At 46.5% G+C, this 19,088-nt stretch overlaps 1 protein-coding gene across 4 annotated transcripts in view; it reads left to right on the top strand.

Moving 5' to 3' along the window:
- SUDS3 (SDS3 homolog, SIN3A corepressor complex component) overlaps nucleotides 1-19,088 on the top strand; it is a 400,693-nt gene that overhangs the window by 364,666 nt on the left and 16,939 nt on the right. For all 4 annotated transcript variants that reach the window (XM_069619180.1, XM_069619179.1, XM_069619181.1 and 1 more), the window contains one exon: nucleotides 18,564-18,648. In XM_069619180.1, coding sequence (XP_069475281.1) covers nucleotides 18,564-18,648 — 85 coding nt within the window. The remainder of the gene's footprint in view (nucleotides 1-18,563; nucleotides 18,649-19,088) is intronic.

The raw sequence follows: 19,088 nt of genomic DNA, 5'->3' as shown, positions 1-19,088 counted from the left end.
AGGGGGCCATGGGGCATAGTGTTTGGTTGGGGGTGATGGATAGACGATATACAATAACTAAATCGAAATAAATTATAACAATGGAAAATGTGTAGTACAAAATGTAAGTTTGAAATGCAATAAAAATCGTTACCCCTCAAAAACATATTCTTTTTCCATGTGTTTAATACAAATTGGGGGTTGAAAAAGCCTCCTGACATGTCCCGCCTACCGCCCCGCCCACTTTTACTTTTCGGCCCACTATAGCCCTCATGTAAGGTACTTTCGGCCCTCTGTCAAAATCAGTTGTGCACCCCTGGCCTGCAGTGTAGATGTCTTTCATTGGCGTAACTTAAGTTGGCCAACTTAGGTTGGGCTTTTGGCTATCTGCACCATTCTGTCTTCTAGTTTGTGACTATTGAGCTCTGTCACCCGTGTCACTTTTTTACTTAGTCACGGGCTTGAGGGTTTCACAGATTTTATTTTTTTTTTTCCTTGAAATCTCTCTGGTTTTAGGGGTTTTGCACACCACCTTTCTCTTATCGTGAGCCTTTCTGGCTTAAGCGTTTCCCAAACGCTGGTTTCTCTCCGCCAGGCTGATAGGTTTAATGGTTTCCATCTCCGTTTTCTCTCCGTTGGTCTTCTTTGGGCAAGATACTGGGTTGGCCTAATGGGAACCATTTATTCTCTCAGGTGATGTATTCTAGTAGGTGATGAGGTGTTGCTTTCAGAACTTGCCAAATGTGTGATGGCTTCCCCAGGAGTGTTAAGGAAAATCATAGAGCTTAGATTGACCTCAATCCCCCATTGGGATCTCTCTGTGCTGGTCTTGGCCTTCGATGCTGCACCACACACTGGTACCTCCTCCCTTTGTGGACCCGACCCCTTTGGATCGGGGTCTTTCACCTATCCCCCTGCCTTTGGCCCAACCAACCTCCTCAATCCTTCTTGGCTATTTTGCCAGCTCTTTGCAACCTTCTCCTGATCACCACTGTTTTCTTCTTCTCCTATCTGATTTTTTTTTTTTAATGAACAATCTCTTCCTGATGCTGTTCTGCTTATTTTAGCTTTCCACCTTCTGCTGTTCACGAACCCGCTCCTGATATTCTTCCACATCCTACTTCTCTTTGCACTTCCTTCTCATGCTGTATCTGCCAACCTTCTTTCCCAGCTTCTCAGTAGCTCCTTCTCCAAACGACCACATGGTCTGACTTCGAGCCACCTATCTTTGAGCTCTCCCCTGGGCTGGACTCTGAGGATCTGCAGCTGCTTTCCTAAATTAGTGTGATTAGCTGGGTCGCTAAGGTTAAGTTCGGCCTCTTAATGAACTGATGTGGCCAAGCCTTCAGTTAGCTTGTCTGCCATCTTGGATGTCGTGTGCGTTTGTCGGGGCTAGAAGGGAGCCATGTAGTATGCTGCTTCACTGATGCTGCAATGTAAATGTTCTGTTAAGCTTGAGGAAATAGCTTGGAATTGTCCCATGCCCCTTGGGTTTCCACTGCTCGAAGATTGGAAGTTGTCAGTTCTAACCTTGCGGTCTGTGAACACTTGTCATCTTGTTCCAAGTTCTGCACTGGATGGGGTCTGTGAAACCCAGGTGTCTTTGCAGATCTAGCGGGCAAAGACACACTGGAACCTTTGAAGGGTACCCAGCAATGTTCCCTCTCAGTTGTGTGCATGTGCGATTGCCCAGCTTACTTCTGGGTGCCGCTCAGAAGAATTATAGCAGCGCACACAGACCATTTCCACCTATTCAAACAGATTTAATAAGGCACAAGCTAGAGCAGATGCCTAATCTTTTCTTTCTCTCAAAATAAAGCTAAATTATACTAAGTAGTCTTAATATTCTGGTGTAGCCTAATTACTTTGCCCTAGTATGCAAGCTTGACCTTAAGACCCAAAAATAGAATACACCCACAAGAGGTTAAAAACAACTATGAAAAAGTGGCTGCATGAACAGAAGGTATAACTAAGATATGTCTGCACACATTAACCAAATTATCTTCCCTCTGCACCCATGACCCCTGCTTGACTCTACAACATGTATACCTTGTGACTTGCATTTCCACCCCAGGCCACATTCAGATATTACCGGACACCCTTGACTCTACCATGCCTCTGTAAAAGGGAACCAGACTTTGACCTATAGCCTCCTGTTTTATGTTGGTTATAATATGAATGACGTTCGAGCACATGAATTTGTTACTCATGGTCCATCGTTTTTTCTTTTTTTGTTTTTTTCTTCTTTGCGTGCTCCTTTTACTACCGGTTTTCTATAGGCGAATTTGCTGCATTTTTCATTCATTGTATATATTATTTCCTACATTAAAATGCTTCATTTCGGGGCGCAGTCCCTCATGCTTCGTCTTAAATGGTTCTCGGCCGCAGTCCCCTCTGCTTCATCTTCACTGACTGTTTTCACTGTGAGAAAGGGTGTATTAGGCAAAGGGGATTGTTGATTGTGTGGTTGTCCCCCGCTTGTTTAAAATCTACCATGTCCGACGTACAGTTTTCAGATATTTTTTTTCCACATTCCCAAAATCTCATGAGATTTCGTACGAGAATCACAAACACAGAAATTGAGTTGTTTTTCCTAAACATTCACTGATCCTGCAAAGAAAGGTATTCTCTTCATGTAATACCTATTTTATGTTCTATTGATTGGGCGGCAGTTGTCTGTTACCTTTTAACTCGGACATTACATTATCGCGCTATTGGCTGTTAGAGCATTTTCTTTTTAGTTGAATTGACTTTAGATATAATGCTACCCAATTTATCACTTGGATCCACTTTAGCAAAAGCGCCACCCAGACTGTTTAACCCAACTGTCAGCTCAAATATCAGATACTGATTGTAAGTAAGCAGGCTACTTGGATGTGTAACCTCATCCCGTGCTTCCTATTCTTTGTACATAAGTCACACAAGCACTTTGAAGGGCCCCTTGAAAGGAAGCGAATTATAAAACTCAAAAATGCATTTGCCCTCTAAGGCTTTGGAGTAGGTAAATGTCATGCTCTGCATCTCCTACTTTAGCATTGCTATAAGTGGAGAGTAACATTGCAACCTCATTTACCTGGCCTGCAAGCGATAATCAGTTGGGACTATGCTTGCCATTATTCGTATGCACTATTGGCACAATGGGTATTCAGATAACTAGAATGCTTCTCTCACAATCTGCAGCCTTTCCAAGTTTTCACAGATCCATTGGGCATAGACCTTAACTAATTATATGGTAACTTGCTGCTGTACATAAATGGTTTCACTGGGCACTTGTATAATTCTACCCAACAATGTAAAGGTGGGGTTATGTTGCAAACAATCTTGTATGCACTTCATAGTAATTGTGCACTTACAGATTCACGACATTTTCTTAAACTGCACATAGTATCATGGTGAGGCTTTACATGGGTTTTGCTTGCAAAGTATTGTGGGTATGCAAATATCCCAGTTAGTGTTTTACTTCTGTAATCCTTCAACTTTTATAGAGCCCTGTCAACTAATATTGGATGTTCGAACAGGAGCCGTAGAGAGCTGTGGGTGGAAGGGAGAACACATCTTCGGGTTGAAGTACAAATCGGCAACTGTTGAAAAAAAAACAAATCTGAGGTTTTGGCAGTACATTACTGTTAGGCAAGATTGTATGCAGTACCCTTTTCAGTGCACTACAACAACCCTGACCACCTGGCAATAGTAACCCAACCTTTGGTATAAGTCTGTACTACACAGGTTGGTAGCATGTTGAGCACCAGGCTTATCTCAAGAGGGATCAATGTGAGCTGTAGGGGAGTTACACAGAGATTCACAGTGATCAGTATTGAAATAAACTCTTACACACAAGGTTTCTTGATTAAACAAATATTTATCAGTCAGTTAGAATAAGCCTTCTTCAGAAGGGAGCAATATAAAGCAACACACAAATACACTCCAAAAATACACACGCTTAGTTTTATAAATCATCAAATACCCATTTGGGATGACACACAGGCACTACCTACACCCTCAGGTGACTGCAATAGCTAGGGTGCTGTTTGAATTAATATATCACTGTTGCATTTAGAATATTCTTGGGAGTAGTGTTAAAGAGAAGAAAGTTCAGAATAAAGCAAGTGGATATTTAAGGCTTGGGTTACATGGTAAGGCAGGTTGCATATAATTAGAGTGGTAATCCGAGAATTATTCGAAATTGAACAACAGTAATATACATTGATATACATTGGGTGGAAAAGATCAGGTGAGTAGTAGGTAAGCAAAATAGAAGTACAGTACATAGTTCAGGCATCGCATAGTAGGCGTGTAGATAATTAAAATCAGTACACAGTGAGGATAGATCAGCTGTCGTTGGATCGCAGCCAATTCAAGGTATTGCGTCTAAAGCTAGAGAAGGATTGTTCAGCTCTGAGAGAGATAGGTAGTGCATTCCAGGACTGGGGGGGATTTCACGGGGAAACTATTTCCTCCAGATCGTTTTAGCTTGAATCTGGTTATGTTCAGACAGAAGGTGCTAGCCGCTCTAGAGGGTCGGGTGGACATTTTTCTTACAATTCTATCCGTTAAGTAAGGAGGTGGTGCATTATTTAGGCACTTAAAGGTGAGGGAAACTGCTTTAAGCAGGAGTCTGTGTTAGGGAGAATTCTCTTTTTAGGCTGAATTTCCTAACCTAGTGAGTCCCCCAGCAGCTTTGCTGGATTTTTGGTGTTTATTTTTTTCTCCTGCCAAGAGTGGGACTCTTTTACCCTCACTCTTGGGCATGATTTGAGTGCGTTTCTTTGACTCTAGATGTGTTTAATGGGCTATGGGGTCTTTTACTCCATAGGGCTTCATGTGTTTTTGTGATGTGTGTTACACAGCACCATTAGTGCAATAACACAGGGGTGTCATAGTGACCCCCCCCCCCCAGTATAGACTCCATACCCTGGGACTGACTACTGTCTCCCACGGCATGCAAAGTCACCATTGACTTTACTAGTCTTGAATTCTGAACAGAACCAGTACAAACCATCATATTGTGGACGTACTGGCTGGGGCAATTCGATTGCCCCGGGGTCTGTTAGTTGAGGGGGCACGTCTCCGTCCCCCCTGATCGAGTTTTGGCTGGTGGCAGTGGATACTACTTTTTATATTCAACCGCGAATATTTCTCTATGGGATTTTCCCATTGTTCGAGGCTACTATCTTTATTTATTTAATTACGATAGCCTCGAACATACCGCTGCATTATTTAATTATTATTAATTCTCCGGTTGGTATTTTTTGTCAAAACTCGGTTCTAAAATGACGTTTGTGTTCTCTTCTGTGACTCCAACCCAAGTCGAGCCCTTTTGTTCCACTTTTTGGCGGGCTTCTCCACAGAAGCCCTCCAAAGTGGTGCCACTCTGTCTGGGGTACTTAGGAGGGGTGGAGGGGGATTTAGGCACCCTGGACTGAGTTGCCTAAGCAACTCAAGTTGCACTCTGTCCTGATTGGCCCGGCTCACCACTTAGCATGTTTGAGTGACAGCTAGGCTGAGTGAATGGGGGTTTTCTGCATAAAAGCAGGGCTTTGGGGACTGGAACTTCAGAAGTCGCCACAGGACCTAAGAATCCGACGAGGGAGAAGCTGAGCCGACCTGCCACGACGACCCCACCGCTGGAGCCCTGCTGGACCGTCTCACCACTTTTTCCAACGACAGAAGAGATCTCCCGCAGGAGAGTCTTCTTCCTTTGACTGGTGGGGATAACCAGTTTCACCGTCTTTTCTCGTGGCTGCCTTGCCTGTGCCAAGCACCCCGGCAACCGGAATACCACGTTTTACCACGACCGCGAAATAAAGGGTAATACCTTTAACCGGAAACCTCTGTGGCTGGTTTCTTTCCTGGCAGTGCAACGACCTTCATCTTTCCTCCAAGTCGAGATCTTCTCTTCCCCTGGACGACGACGAGACTTGCACCCGTTGCCAGGAACAACTGCCACCGCTGGAGGATCCTTCCCACCGTGTCCCGCCTGGCTTCCCTTGCCACCGACTGTACGGGGTAGATTTAGCCCCCGGCTTTCGAACCTGGGTTAGCCTGGGACACCCTGGATAAACTTTTCTGAGCCTCTCTAAACTCTTTTTGAACGCTCTGCAAGACTTTCCAAGCCTAGTGTGACTGTGTGATCTTGGGCGCATTTGTGCTCTGCTCTCTCTAAGAGTGGACCCAGCCTATGGACTTTGGCTCACAAGTGACTTTTGCTCTTCTGCCTTGCTAAAAGTGTTCCTAAATCTTAGAGTGGTGTATCTTTCCATATTCTGTCTCTTTCCCTCCCTTTTTCATAAACTTATTGGAGTGCCATCTATAGTTAAGCGCTCACCTCTGTATGGAAATAAGTGGTGTTAACTAAGACTTATCTGATAAGGAATAAGGGTTGTATATATTTATAATAGTAACTGTGTTTAGAGTGTTTTACAATAAGAGTGCTGGAGTGTTTCAAACAGTGTTTTTAAATAAATAATTATATACTTTGATACCAAAGCTCTGGTCAGTGTTTGCATGTATTATTGTATCTGAGTGCCTATTGTGTATACTTTTCATAATGCCTAACTCTTCTTGAGGGAAGTCTGACTGCTCAGCCACAGCTACCAGGTAAATCTGGGTGGTACAGACTGCTACCAAGTGGGTTTACTGCTAACACCTGTAGTCCTAAATCTTTTGCAGTGCTCCCAAAGGGAACTGCACAGGTTTCTGCCTAACAGTCTGTCACTTATCTTCAACCAAAAATGTTCTCTTCTGATTTCTGAAACACGTTCTCTATTAGGTATGTTGAAAGCAGTTCTTGGCACATTGTTCTGTAAGATTTGGATTGTATCTAGGATATACTTGTTAGCAGCAACGTATAGGGTGTTACAGTAATCCAATTTCTTTGCAAGGATAATACAGCTAGCCAAGTATTCATGCAGTTATTCTTAAGTAGGTAAGTACTTTCAAAACAACCCCCAATGCAAGGTCAGTTAACCCTTTCCTGGAAGGAAGGCACAACACATAAGCAAAAGAGAGAAGATTCATTCAGGGAGCCAGGCCAGCCAATGTTAAATTGGCAAAGGTCTAACTGAAGCACTTCTTGCAGGTAAGTAGAAAGTCTTCTTCAATGTCTAAAAAGTCTTTGTAGAATAGAAGAAATCAAAGTAGGGACACAAGTTGATTAGGCCTGTGAATTAAAGAAGCTGCAAGCAACTCTACACATGCAACCAAGCAAGTGTCCAGCGAGCACAAGTGGCTGCACAACAAGATGGAAGCTCTCTTAAACTTTACAGTATCTTTAGGTTGAAGTGCAGCAGATGACTTCTGTTCCTGTGCAGCTCTGCAGATCTCACTGTTCCTGGGCCTCAGTTGTGGGGACAAGAGGGAGGACTTCTGGGGACTCCTGCAGTGCAATGGGGCGGTCACCGCTGCAACCGGCAATCTTTAAACAAATGGTACTTCAGTGTTTCAGCTCCTCGCGTCTACCGCAAATAGCAACACCGCGGTTCCTGGCTGTTGAGATGGGCTTTCCTTGCATCTGGGGACTCGCACTCTGTTGAGGGGGCTCAGGCTCAGTCAGTCCTGCTTCCTGGGAGTCTGGAGGGTCTTCCTGGAGCTCTTAGCCAGCTTAAAAGCAACGCACACTAACTGGTGTTCGTCTCCCTGGCTTTCCGGTTCCAACAGTGACTGCAGTGGAAACTCGACCAGCTTAGAGAGGATGTCCAGGTGGCTTCTCTATCAATACGAATTTGGAGTTTCAGTACAGCAGTAGGGCTTCACAGGGCAAACTAACTGTCCAGGAGTGGCAGCAGGCGTCCTCTTCAAGTTGTTCTTTGGATTCCTTCATCCAGTGTTCAACTCTCCCTTCCAAGCCAAAACGCCTTGCCTTTTATGCAGGTGTCTCCCATTCATTCCAACCTAGTTGTCAGTCACCCAGCAGGGTGGCTGTCCTTGCCGGACAGCCAGCCGGCCAATCCTGTCTCCTAGGAGATTAAGCACAGGGAGTTTCAGGCACCTTTCGCTTCCTGCCCGTGCCAGACACACTGGAGCCAGAGGCGGGCTTCACTCGTGAATCCCGACAAATGCAAAATGAACAAAGGGGCCGAAGCTGGTTTGGCACGCAGTGTAAATCTCAAGGACCTTTCCACAAAAAAATGGCGAAAAATGCACACCACGGTAGTTCAAAGTAAACCACTGTTACAAGCCATTCATCGAGGAAAGGGTAACATAAAAAATGTTACATGAGAAGCTAGACAAAGGGGATAATAAGTAACCCCTCCAGCATCCTATTGTAAGATTGTGTGGGCTGGGTCTAGAAAGTTGCAAATGTAAATAAAGTCAGTTTCACTTTACTGCTCTGGGAAACAGTCGTTTATCCCAGAAAAGGTATTTAAACCTTGGGAAATCTGAAAAGACTTCCCTGTGCCATTGCACTGAAAGTGCTGTGTGACACAATGTAAACGATGATGCCTATGGAGTTTGTCAGACTCCACAATCAAACGAAACAGAGTTAAAAATTGCATTAAAATACATGAGAGAGTGGGGAAAAAGGGTCTCGGTCTCTTCAGGTTATAAATTCAAGTCCTCAAAATCCAGCAAAGTTGCTGGGGGTCTCTAAGGTAGAGGGGAATTAATAAATGTCTGAGAATTCTCCATAACACCCGTTGTCTTGGCCCGTGAACTCCTTCATTTAAGTGTCACATGAACTCCTATTGTTTTCTGACACATTCTTTTAGCTGCTATTATTTCATTTGCATAAATTGTATCCCGTCTACATTTTGTGACGGCCACATCAGCCATAAGCAATATTTGCTTTTTGTAATAAAAATGTGTTCTTTTCCAATGGCATTAGACACTTTCTGCAATGCCTCTTAACAAATGAATAACCAGATCTAAACCTTTTGTTTATCCTGAGCATACAAAACATTTTTTGTGCACACAGGAGTTCTTTTGGTAGGTAGTATGGCATATCTTGAAGTCTTGGACTGGATGATGAGCTTTCCTTATAATCGCATATAAAATATATTTTTTTTAGCCTACATGTTTGGAAAAAGATTTGTAAGATGCACATTATACACTGATTTGTAAAGAATTGCAGTAGTTGGGAAGGTGAAATTCCCTTCCAAACTCTTTGGAGATGTTGGCTCACTAACTACAGATGCTCGCAAAGTGTCTTACCTTTTTATTCTATTGTGCACATGGAAAATAATGTGCGCACGAAAGCAAACCATTTCCGCATTTAGGGAAAAATAATTGGAGGGAACGTTGGCTCACAGTCCAAAAGTCTTAAAATGATCACGTCTCCCTGATGATGCTATATATTATGAGAAGTCGGAAATGAAAGTCAGACACAAAGTTGCCATGTTGTTGGTTAAAGACTTTTAACCTAAACCGGGTTGGGAAAAGGCCTCTCTGACCCTGTTCTAAGAGGAATTTCCCCTTACAAACACCAAAAACTAAGGACCTATCAGTTTCAGGATGTCCACATCAAAACTGTCCTTGTGTTCCTAACGTTCTTTCCTGACCCTCACACTACAAACTAAATTATACTGTGGAAATCATAAAGTTTTCCAAGGTATAAGAACCTTGGTTCGAGGGCATTGTGTCCTCCGACATATTCCACATATGACACTAATGACCACAGCTGTGCTGCTTCAGAAAACGTTTTCGGCATAGGCGTCCTGCGTCGATGACGTCGAGACACTGTCCCTCGAGGGCCTCCGCCGAGGGTCGATGTCACTGGATGTTATATCTAGGACACACGACGCCCGTAGCCTCAGTTCCATTTTTTCCGCCAATGTGTTCGCTTCAGAATCTCGGCGCACTCTGTTCTTCTACTTTGTATTATGGGGATGTCTTCATCTTCTTCTACCCTGAAGTCCGACTTTAAAAAGTGTTGGGACTGCGGTTCCAAAATATCCATCCTGGACCCGCACAACGTCTGCCTCCTGGTGCCTCGGCAAAAGCCACGCCACCGACGACTGCGATGACTGCCAGTCCCTGACATCGAAGGCCTTGCGGGAGCGGAAGAAGAAATTATCGGTAGGTAGGTTTTCTAAGACCCGTAAGTCGAAATCTGCTTGGCTTTCGACGTACGACTCGATGGGCGACTCTCCGCGTCGGCCTAAGTCCAGGGGGTCTTGGTCTCAGAGTAGTTCCCGCCATTCCGCTGCCTCTTCTAGGCATTCTCGGAAGCAACGTCACCGGTCGCCTTCCCCATCCTCGTCGGAGGGCTCCGCCAGATGGCGGGTGACTTGTCCCACCAAGTATTTGTCGCCGGCCGAATGGGACGCATTCCACCAGCAGATGATGGCGATTTTTGAATCGCAAGGCACTGTTCCGTCTGCACCTTTGAGAGAAGCCGGAAAGGAACGAGCTAGAGCCACCACTCGCACGCTTTCGGGCTCGGGCGGTCGGCGCGATCATTGGGAGCCGTCGAGGTCCCATTCGGACAAGGTTGATCGCCATTGCCATAGCCGTGCCAGGTCCAGGTCCCGGTCCTAGACGCCATCGAGACTGTCGGAGCCTGTGAGGCCTTCTAAGAAGGCATTGACGCCGTCGTTGCCGTGTCCGTCGAGGGACTCTCTTGAGGCTCCGGCCTCGAAGCAGTTGTCGAAGTAGTCAGCGCCTCGGTTGACGCCGATTCCATCGACGCCTTTTGAGGAAAATTTGCTGGAGGTGCCCCGGGGGGCTGCGGAAACTCGGAGGAAGGCTCCCTGTAAGTCAGTGAGGCCTGTTTTTGAGCCCTTCTCTGCTTCATCCAGATTGGATTTATTCCAACCTTTAGATTATATTTCAGAGGTGGAAGAAGGGTCTGATGAGGAGAGGGTAATGCCTCCTGAGGTCCCTGATGATCTGTTGTCTGGTCACTGTCAGATGGAAGACCTACGTTAGTCCTTAAATGACGCCAGTGTTCTTGACACCTCTCCAGAGGTTGAGTTTGGCAGGCCTGAGCCTGGTACGCATGCCGAATCCTCGTATAGGCGTCTCATTTCAAGGGTGACTGAGTATTTGGGTTGGTCTGCTCCATCTGTTGATTTTCTGCAGGATGATCTGACGGATATCCTGGACCAAGGTCCACCCACTGACCCGGTGTTGCCATTTCATATGGCGTTGCAAAGAAGGGTGGCAGCGGCTTGGACTGCTCCAGAGAGTCTCCCGGCAGTAAATTAGTCACTTCTGAAAAAATACCGTCCAGCCAGTGGTGACCCTTGCTACTTGTCAATGCGCCCTACTCCGGAAAGTTTGGTGGTGCAGGCGGCTATGGCCCCAGCAAAGCAGGCTGCATACCCTACCATCCCTCCTGATAGGGACGACAAGCGCTTTGATGGTTGGGCAAAGAAGGTATTTTCTTCTGGGGGTATGGCTTTAAAGGCAGCCAACTCAGTTTGTGCCTTGGCAAGATTCACTCACACTCTGTGTAATTTTGCATCTTTGGCGGCTGAGCATATTCCCAAAGGGGAGGAACGGGATGGTTTTCTAGCCCTCGTGCAAGACGGCAAGGATGCCATGTGTGAATCCGTTCAGTCGGGTCTGGACATGGCAGACTTTGTCAGCCGGTCCATGGCTGCGAGCAACATGATACGCAGGCTTGCTTGGTTGCGGAAGTCGGTGTTTGCTCCTGATGTGCAATCCCAACGTCTCAACATGTCCTTTGATGGTGTCCATCTTTTTGGCAGCAAGGCTGATGAGAGCCTTGAGAGGTTGCAGACCTCGAAAGCTGCAGCTAAGTCTTTGAGCGCTGCAGTACGTCAACCTCCGCCTTTTAGTCCTAGGGGACAGCAATGGAGGGGAGGTTCCTTTCGGTACTACTCTTCCTTTGGTAGATAGAGAGGAGCCACCGTAGGAGTACCAGAGGTGGAAAGCAAGGTACTTGAGGTGCCAAGGCCGCTCGGACAGTTGCCTCTTTGCCTCTCAGGCACTGCCGCAGCTGCGTCCGCTCAATCATGAGGCCATGTCCCATGGTTCACCGGTTGGGGGCAGACAGGCGCAGCATCTTGGAGAATGGCGTGCCATTACTTCAGATGTGAGGGTTCTGGTGATCATAACCCACGGCTACTGTCTCCCCTTTCGGCATTGGACTCACAACAATCCACCGGGTAAGCTCTCTTTGAAGCGTCTGGATCTGCTCCTTGCGCAGGAAATCCTATCCCTGCTGGAGAAAGGTACCATAGAACTGGTGCCTGTAGTGGAGAGGGACAAGGGATGGTATTCCCCTTATTTTTTGATCCCGAAAAAAGACTGGGGATTGTGACCCATCATGGACTTTCGTGGGCTGAACAAGCTCCTCAGGAAGAACAAGTTCAAGATGGTAACTCTCTTTCTCAAGTCCTCCAGGCCCTTCAACTGCAAGATTGGTTGGTGTCTCTAGACCTCAAGGATGCTTACTTTTATGTGCCGATTCATCCAAAGCACAGGAAGTACCTGAGTTTCGCGGTTGGCTACTCGCATTTTCAGTTTCAGGTTCTGCTGTTCGGATTGACCTCCGCCCCGAGGGTCTTCACCAAGGTGATGGTGGTGGTGGTGGTGGCAGCGTATCTCAGGAAAGGGGGGATTCACGTCTACCCCTGGTTGATCAGGGCGTGTACTTCCGAACAAGCCTTGGATCATCTGTCCGTCACCTGCCACTCCCTTCACAAGCTGGGCTTCTCCCTCAATTTAAAGAAGTCCCATTTCACACCTACCCAGCAGCTCCAGTACATCGGAGCAGTGTTCAACACATCCCTGGGGCTGTGTTTGCCTCCCTAGGTGAGGACTCATCCCATTCTGCCGATGGTGGACAAGTTTCAACGTGCCCAGAGTCTCCCAGCGTTCGAGGTCCTGAGGTTGCTCGGCCTCATGGCATCCTTCATTTTCCTGCTGCCAGAGGCCAGGCTGCAGATGAGCTCTCTGCAGTGGGCTTTCAAGATGCAGTAGTCGCAGTTCTCCGGCAGGATGTCGGATCCTGTTCAGATTCCACCCTCAGTCGCACAGGATCTTCTGTGGTGGGCCATCGAAGGCAATCTGATGAAGAGTGCTCCATTTTGGCAACCGTGGCCGGAGGTAATGATCGTGACGGATGCATCCCTCACGGGTTGGGGAGCTCATGCCAACGAGCTGACAGCCACCGGCCGTTGGTCTCCATCGGAGTCCAGACTCCACATCAATCTGTTAGAGCTGCGGGCTGTCAGGCTAGCCCTGAAGGCTTTTTTGCCATCTGTGCGGGCGAAAAATGTCCTGATTATGACGGACAATACAGGGGCCATGCACTACCTCAACAAAAAGGGGGGGCAGGGTCACTCCCGTTGTGCAGGGAGGCGATGCACCTCTAGTTCTGGGCCATTCAGCAGGACATTTCGATCTCGGCAGTTCATCTGGCCAGAGACGAAAACACGGCGGCGGACGCTCTGAGCAGGCAGAGCACGGTCTCTCACGAGTGGGAGCTGGCTCAGGAAGTTCTGTTGGAGATCTTTGTCCTTTGGGGAACCCTGCAAGTGGATCTCTTCACCACCAGTGTCAACCGGAAGTGAGAGAGATTCTGCTTGCAGGAATATCCTCCAAGAGGAGCTTTAGGGGACGCATTTGTGGTGGAGTGTTCCCTCCAGTCCCAGTCATTCTGGAGTTGTTGCGGAGGTTACGGAGGTTCAGTTCCCGGATGATCCTCATTGCTCTGGCATGGGCCAGGAGAGCCTGACCTTCTCGACATGTCCATCTGCCCTCCCAGCCGTCTTCCCTACTGACGCTCTGCTCTCACAGGAGGGGGGTCGCGTTCTCCATCCAGAGGTCAAGTCCCTCAGCCTTGACGCTTGGTATCTGAAAGGTTGAGGTATAAGGATTGGGACCTTCCCGAAGACGTGATGGAGGTGTTGCTTTCGGCTAGAAGGCCCGCAGCGAAAACTCTGTACCGTTGTCGTTTGAGAAAGTTCTGCGACTGGTGCAGGGTACAGAATGTGGATCCTATCCAATGTTCCATTCCTTTGGTTTTGTCTTGTTTGCTTTCTTTAGCCCACAAGGGCCTGCAAGTAGGTACCATTTAAGGGTCACCTGGCGGCGCTGTCCATATTTAAGCGCTCGTCTGAGGAATGTTCTGATTTTAAGATCCCTTTGATCTCACTGTTTCTAAAAGGGCTAACTAATGCGTTTCCACCGTCACCTTTCCAGGCCGGGATGGGATTTGAATTTGGTTTTAAAGTTCCTAATGGAAGCTCTGTTTGAGCCCTTACATTCTTGTCCGTTACGACTGTTGTCCTTTAAAACTGTATTTTTAGTTAAGGACAGGGTTGTACTTGGGGTACTCCGAAGGAATTCCACTTGAGCCAGAATGCAATTCATCCGTCGTTTTATCCTCCTCTACACCCTGACAAGGAAGAGGAGAGGCTCCATAGGTTGGATCCTAGGAGAGCTTTGAGTTTCTATCTCTCACAGATTTCCCGGGTCAGAGTGGACGATCATCTTTGTTGGTTATGCTTGAAGGCGTTTAGGTTAGGCTGTTTCCAAGCAGACCTTGTCCAGATGAATCATTTTGAAGATCTGAGTGTTACCGTTTCGCGGGAAAGGACCCTCCAGTAGGCTTATGGGCTCACTCTACTAGGGGTGTGGCTGCCTCCACTGCCCTACAGAGAGGGGTTCCGATTCGCAATATTTGCAAAGCAGCCACATGGGCCTCTGTCCATACTTGTGTGAGACACTATTCCTTGGACTCCATCCATGGGCAGGATTTGGCCTTTGGTAAGGCAGTCCTGTATTCAGCAATTTGATTGGGCATTCTAAAATTCTAAATTTGTAAATTCTTTTCCCACCTCCATACGTTGGTACTGCGTTGGGAGTCTGTCATAGATGTGGAATACGTCGGAGTACACAATCCCCTTGAAGAACAAGTTACTTATCTTACCTGGTTACGTTCTTTCGATGGGATGTTCCTCTGACGTCTTCCACATCGAACCCTCCCAGCCTGCCCCTCTACAGAATTTCTTATGCGATTGCAACTTAGGTTTCCGCAAGGAGATTTGTGCCACACGTTCTGGGGAAAAAACTACAACTGAAGCTACGTGCGTCCTCGATATAACATCCGGTGATGTCGACCCTCGACAGAGGCCCTCGAGGGACAGTGTGTCGATGTCATCAACGCAGGACACCGAAAAAGTTTTTCCGAAGCAGCACTGCTGTGGTCATTACTGTCATAGATGTGGAATACGTCGGAGGAACGTCCCATCGAAAGAACCTTACCAGGTAAGATAAGTAACTTGTTCTTCTAGAGGTCGATTCCCTTCCCCTGTATTCTTCAACACTATGCCATTGATTCTTGGTCTTACCATTCTTAGTGGTTTTTGTGGCCCACAATAATCATGTTAGTTACAAAGCGAGTTAGTCTTGTAGTCTCTTCTTTTGTTCAACAAATAGTCCTTTCTTGGTACTTCCTGTAGATTTGCGACTGCCTGCTATACTCTCCTGCCAGGACTTCTTATGCACTTATAGCTGCCTGGTTTACTTTACTGCCAGGACTTTTTATAATCATAAATAACAGTTCCTCTTTTTTTACTTCCACAATGGCATATATCTTCTTTGGTTTTGTATATTTGGTTCTTGCAAAAATTCGCTGTTGGTTCCCCCATATCTGCATTCCATACACTTATATATGGCTGTGATCTGTATTTACAATATGCCTTCTTGGTTTGCAAACAATCTCCTTAATGTAACTGTTTCTGTGTCTTTATGGTTCACAAATTGTGTTTGGCGTGGTCACCGGAACACCCCAGGGTCCCCACTTTGCTTGGGTTCACTCATCGGCTCTGTGTGGTGTCTTCGGTCCTGTTTGCTCTTACGCAGCAAAGCCTTGCTGCCTGCTTTCCATTCTGGATTGCGTCCACGTCATTAGTTTCTGTTGTGATTTCGCTTCAGCACACCTGCTTTCCTTCAGGTCTCGACAGGTAAAACGTTGCCGAATGCTCAGGAATCTTCCCTCGGTTCCTGGTGTGTCTGTGGCACGTCCTGCTCGCTCCTTGCTTGTGAGCCCCTTGACTCGGCCCCCACTGGTTCGTGGTTTCATCTTCTCCCAAACAGCCGCAGATTATGAGATGACCAGCCCTCTCAGGCCAGCCGAATCCTTCAGACAACTTTCCATATACTTCAATGGGCTGCACCCCAGTTGGGCAAAGAAATAGTCTTTCTCTAGTTTCCTCCTCAGGGAGGGATACTGCAGTGCTTTCTGGGCTGTGGCTCTCTACTGATGCCCAGCGGTTCCGCTTCTTTCTGGAGGGGGGGGGGGACTGGCCTCTTTGACACCTCCAGTGCTTCCCAGCTTCCCCCAGGTAGTTGGGATGTAATGGTTCCCTCTTGCGTCTTTTGTCACAGCAGTAAAACACCCTTCTCTCTCCAGCACAAAATTTCTGCAGCCTGGCCCTCCAGTGAGGACCTCTCGCACACTTCCAGAGTCTGTCCTCTTTTTTTATATTCATTCTGGCCAATAGGATTTGGGGGAAAGACTAGAGGTTCTCATGGGAGAGTGGTCATCCTTACTCCCTGCCTCTTTCTCGTCTCAGTTGTTGGGGAAAGTCTTGAATGCTGACAGCAGTTCCTATGGGATTTTATCATCTCTGCTCCTCCTCGCAGTACTGGGAGAATAATCTTCATTCAGAATACTCCCGATCTTCTTCGTCCCAGTACTTTCTAGGGATTGGCAGGATAAGTGCAAACCGTGAGCCCATTAGGGAGGAAATTATTTTTAGAGGTGTGTGAAGGGTATTTAGGATCCATTGATTGGCGGGGATACTGCGTCTCATCCGATGAAGTCGGGACACTTTCCCGGGGGATGTCTCCCCTGGTCACATGGTAGCAGGTTACGATTGGCCCTTAGGGTCAGAAAGCTGCCGGAAGGAGTCGGTTGTAAGATCTCGCTTGAGTAACTCGGTGTTATGGTTAGATCCTAAAAGACGTGTAGTTGTTACTGCCTCTTTGACTGTCTCCAGATCTATGGAAGGAATTATGTTGGGGTGGCCAAGGCTGTCTTCCCCACATTCATCCCTCTCACCCATTCCACCCAAATCCCATCAGCCTTTGATTGGGGAATCTCCAATACCCCATTGTTAACCACACTAGAAGTCCCCATAATCAAACAGAAGGCTTTGCCATGGCTCACTGCGGTTGTGCTGGATGTTTTACGATAATAGAATGGATGGATTTAAGCTTATTAACAAGCCTTTCAGATACTGGATATTTGCCCCAGTGATGCTGGTAAAATATCAGGAGACGCACATAGCTATTACAGACAAGGTGGTTAAGGCAGCCCAGCAAATCTGGCAAAAACCTGAATCCTGACCTACAGTAAGTAAGTAAGTTGGTACACCCTATTTCTGCCACCATCTTGAAGCCTGCAGTCTCCCTCCACCACCTCTCGTGCAGCTCCTTACCTCCATCCTGTGATCCTGCTCACATAGGTCTGAAAGTGGGCTGGCCTGTTATTCTCCATGTTTATGTTCTTCTTGTGGAGCTACTTCCAGGTCAATTTTGTAATATAAGCTACTTCTTTAGGGCATTCATTTTCCTGGGCATCCAAAACAAAGGGCAGTCAGAGCTAAGGGTTGGAGTCTTTACCTTTTGTGCCCTCTGTTAGCCGTGTTTGCAACTGTGTAACTCAAACATGCTTCGCACCCAGCACAGAAATCCACATACATGCATTCTCAACTATCACTCAACACTAGCACACACCTGTGATATCCGCAACCTCATCACCACACACACCCTTCCATGGTCTCTGGGACATGGCTGAAACCCCACCACACACACACATACTGCCCCAGTGATGCTTCTACCAGAGACTGCCCACATGACACTGATGCAATTGCCATCATATATAAAAACTCCCATCTCAGCAACCCCACCTGCCCACCATACAAATCTTTTGAAGCCCTCTCTTTCTGCTCACTACCTTCCACTACACTCACCCACACCTTCTCCACAATCAACTTACTTCCACCCTCTGTCCCCATTCTTGTTCAGTTGGTCACATTCCTTTCTCTCCTTTAATCTCACTCACAACCAAATACCACTTTATCTTAGTAACCAATACCTCACCTTGAACATGATCTTTCAAATTACTCTCCCAATACTGGTCTGTGCTGGCTCTCCTCTGCCTGGTTTCCTGGGCCTCCTTATCCTCTCCTGGCTTCACCCGAACACCACACACTGCTCTGATCCCCCCCTTCTCTCTTCTATCTTCATTTTGCCTTTGCCAGTGGCTTCCCTCGTCAGCTAGTTCTCCGGGCCAAATGCTAGCTTCCTTTCCCCCAGGGACTGTTATTAAAGGTGGCCTACTACAAAGTCATTTCTGGAGCCAAGTTTAACAAGTTTATTGCTCCCAGCTCAAGAGTCTGCTTGGTTGATGCTGCTTCAAAAATATTGAAAGTCCGAGCACATAACTGTACACGCCATTTTCATATAGTGTGATTTAATTTGCCTTTTATCCTTCTATTCTAATATTCTTGCTTTCAGTCTTCCATTAAAATAGTCTGGATTTTCTGTGGTGTTTCCTGTTATATTGGTTTAAACACCTTTTATTAATTCAATGTACAACAAAGTCTTGACTTTTGAAATGTACCATCAAAAATGTGGTGAACAAATATCTTCTCTCCTTCCAGGTATCACAGAAGTCAAGCGATTTACTTGGAATCGAAGGAAAACACCAAGATCAGTTGTGTGATAAGCTCAGTTGGGACAAACGAAGTATGCCAATTTTTATTCTCTTGGTACATGTGTTTTTGTAAAGCAATGCAATCTTGTAAGCCCAATCTTATCCCTTGCATTTCAGAAAGATTATGACAGTGCCTCAGGCTGTGGAGTTTGAGTGCAGGGTTCTTAATAGCCAATCTGAATGGCAGTCTTCACAATGCAGTAAGATGGTCCAAGTAACTCGAGGCATTCTGGAGTTAAAATAGTAGTTTAAGCTTTTAGTTAAAACCCAATGTTCTCCTTATTTGTTTGGTAACCGAAAGGAGGGTGTGGCAAGTCTCATCCAAACTTGAACATAGAAGCAAGAAGTAGCAGAGGACAATGAAAGCGATGCTTGTTTATTTGTTCTTTTGTGGGTTTGGTCTTGTGATTTACATTTGATAGTATTAGTTTAGGTAAGGTGAGTTTTGTAGTTTATTTTTACTTAATGGAGT

The sequence above is a fragment of the Ambystoma mexicanum genome, chromosome 10 (genome assembly GCF_040938575.1).
Source record: "Ambystoma mexicanum isolate Mex_15411 chromosome 10, UKY_AmexF1_1, whole genome shotgun sequence".
NCBI classification, from domain to species: domain Eukaryota; kingdom Metazoa; phylum Chordata; class Amphibia; order Caudata; family Ambystomatidae; genus Ambystoma; species Ambystoma mexicanum.
This window is presented reverse-complemented; position numbering and strand designations above follow the sequence as displayed.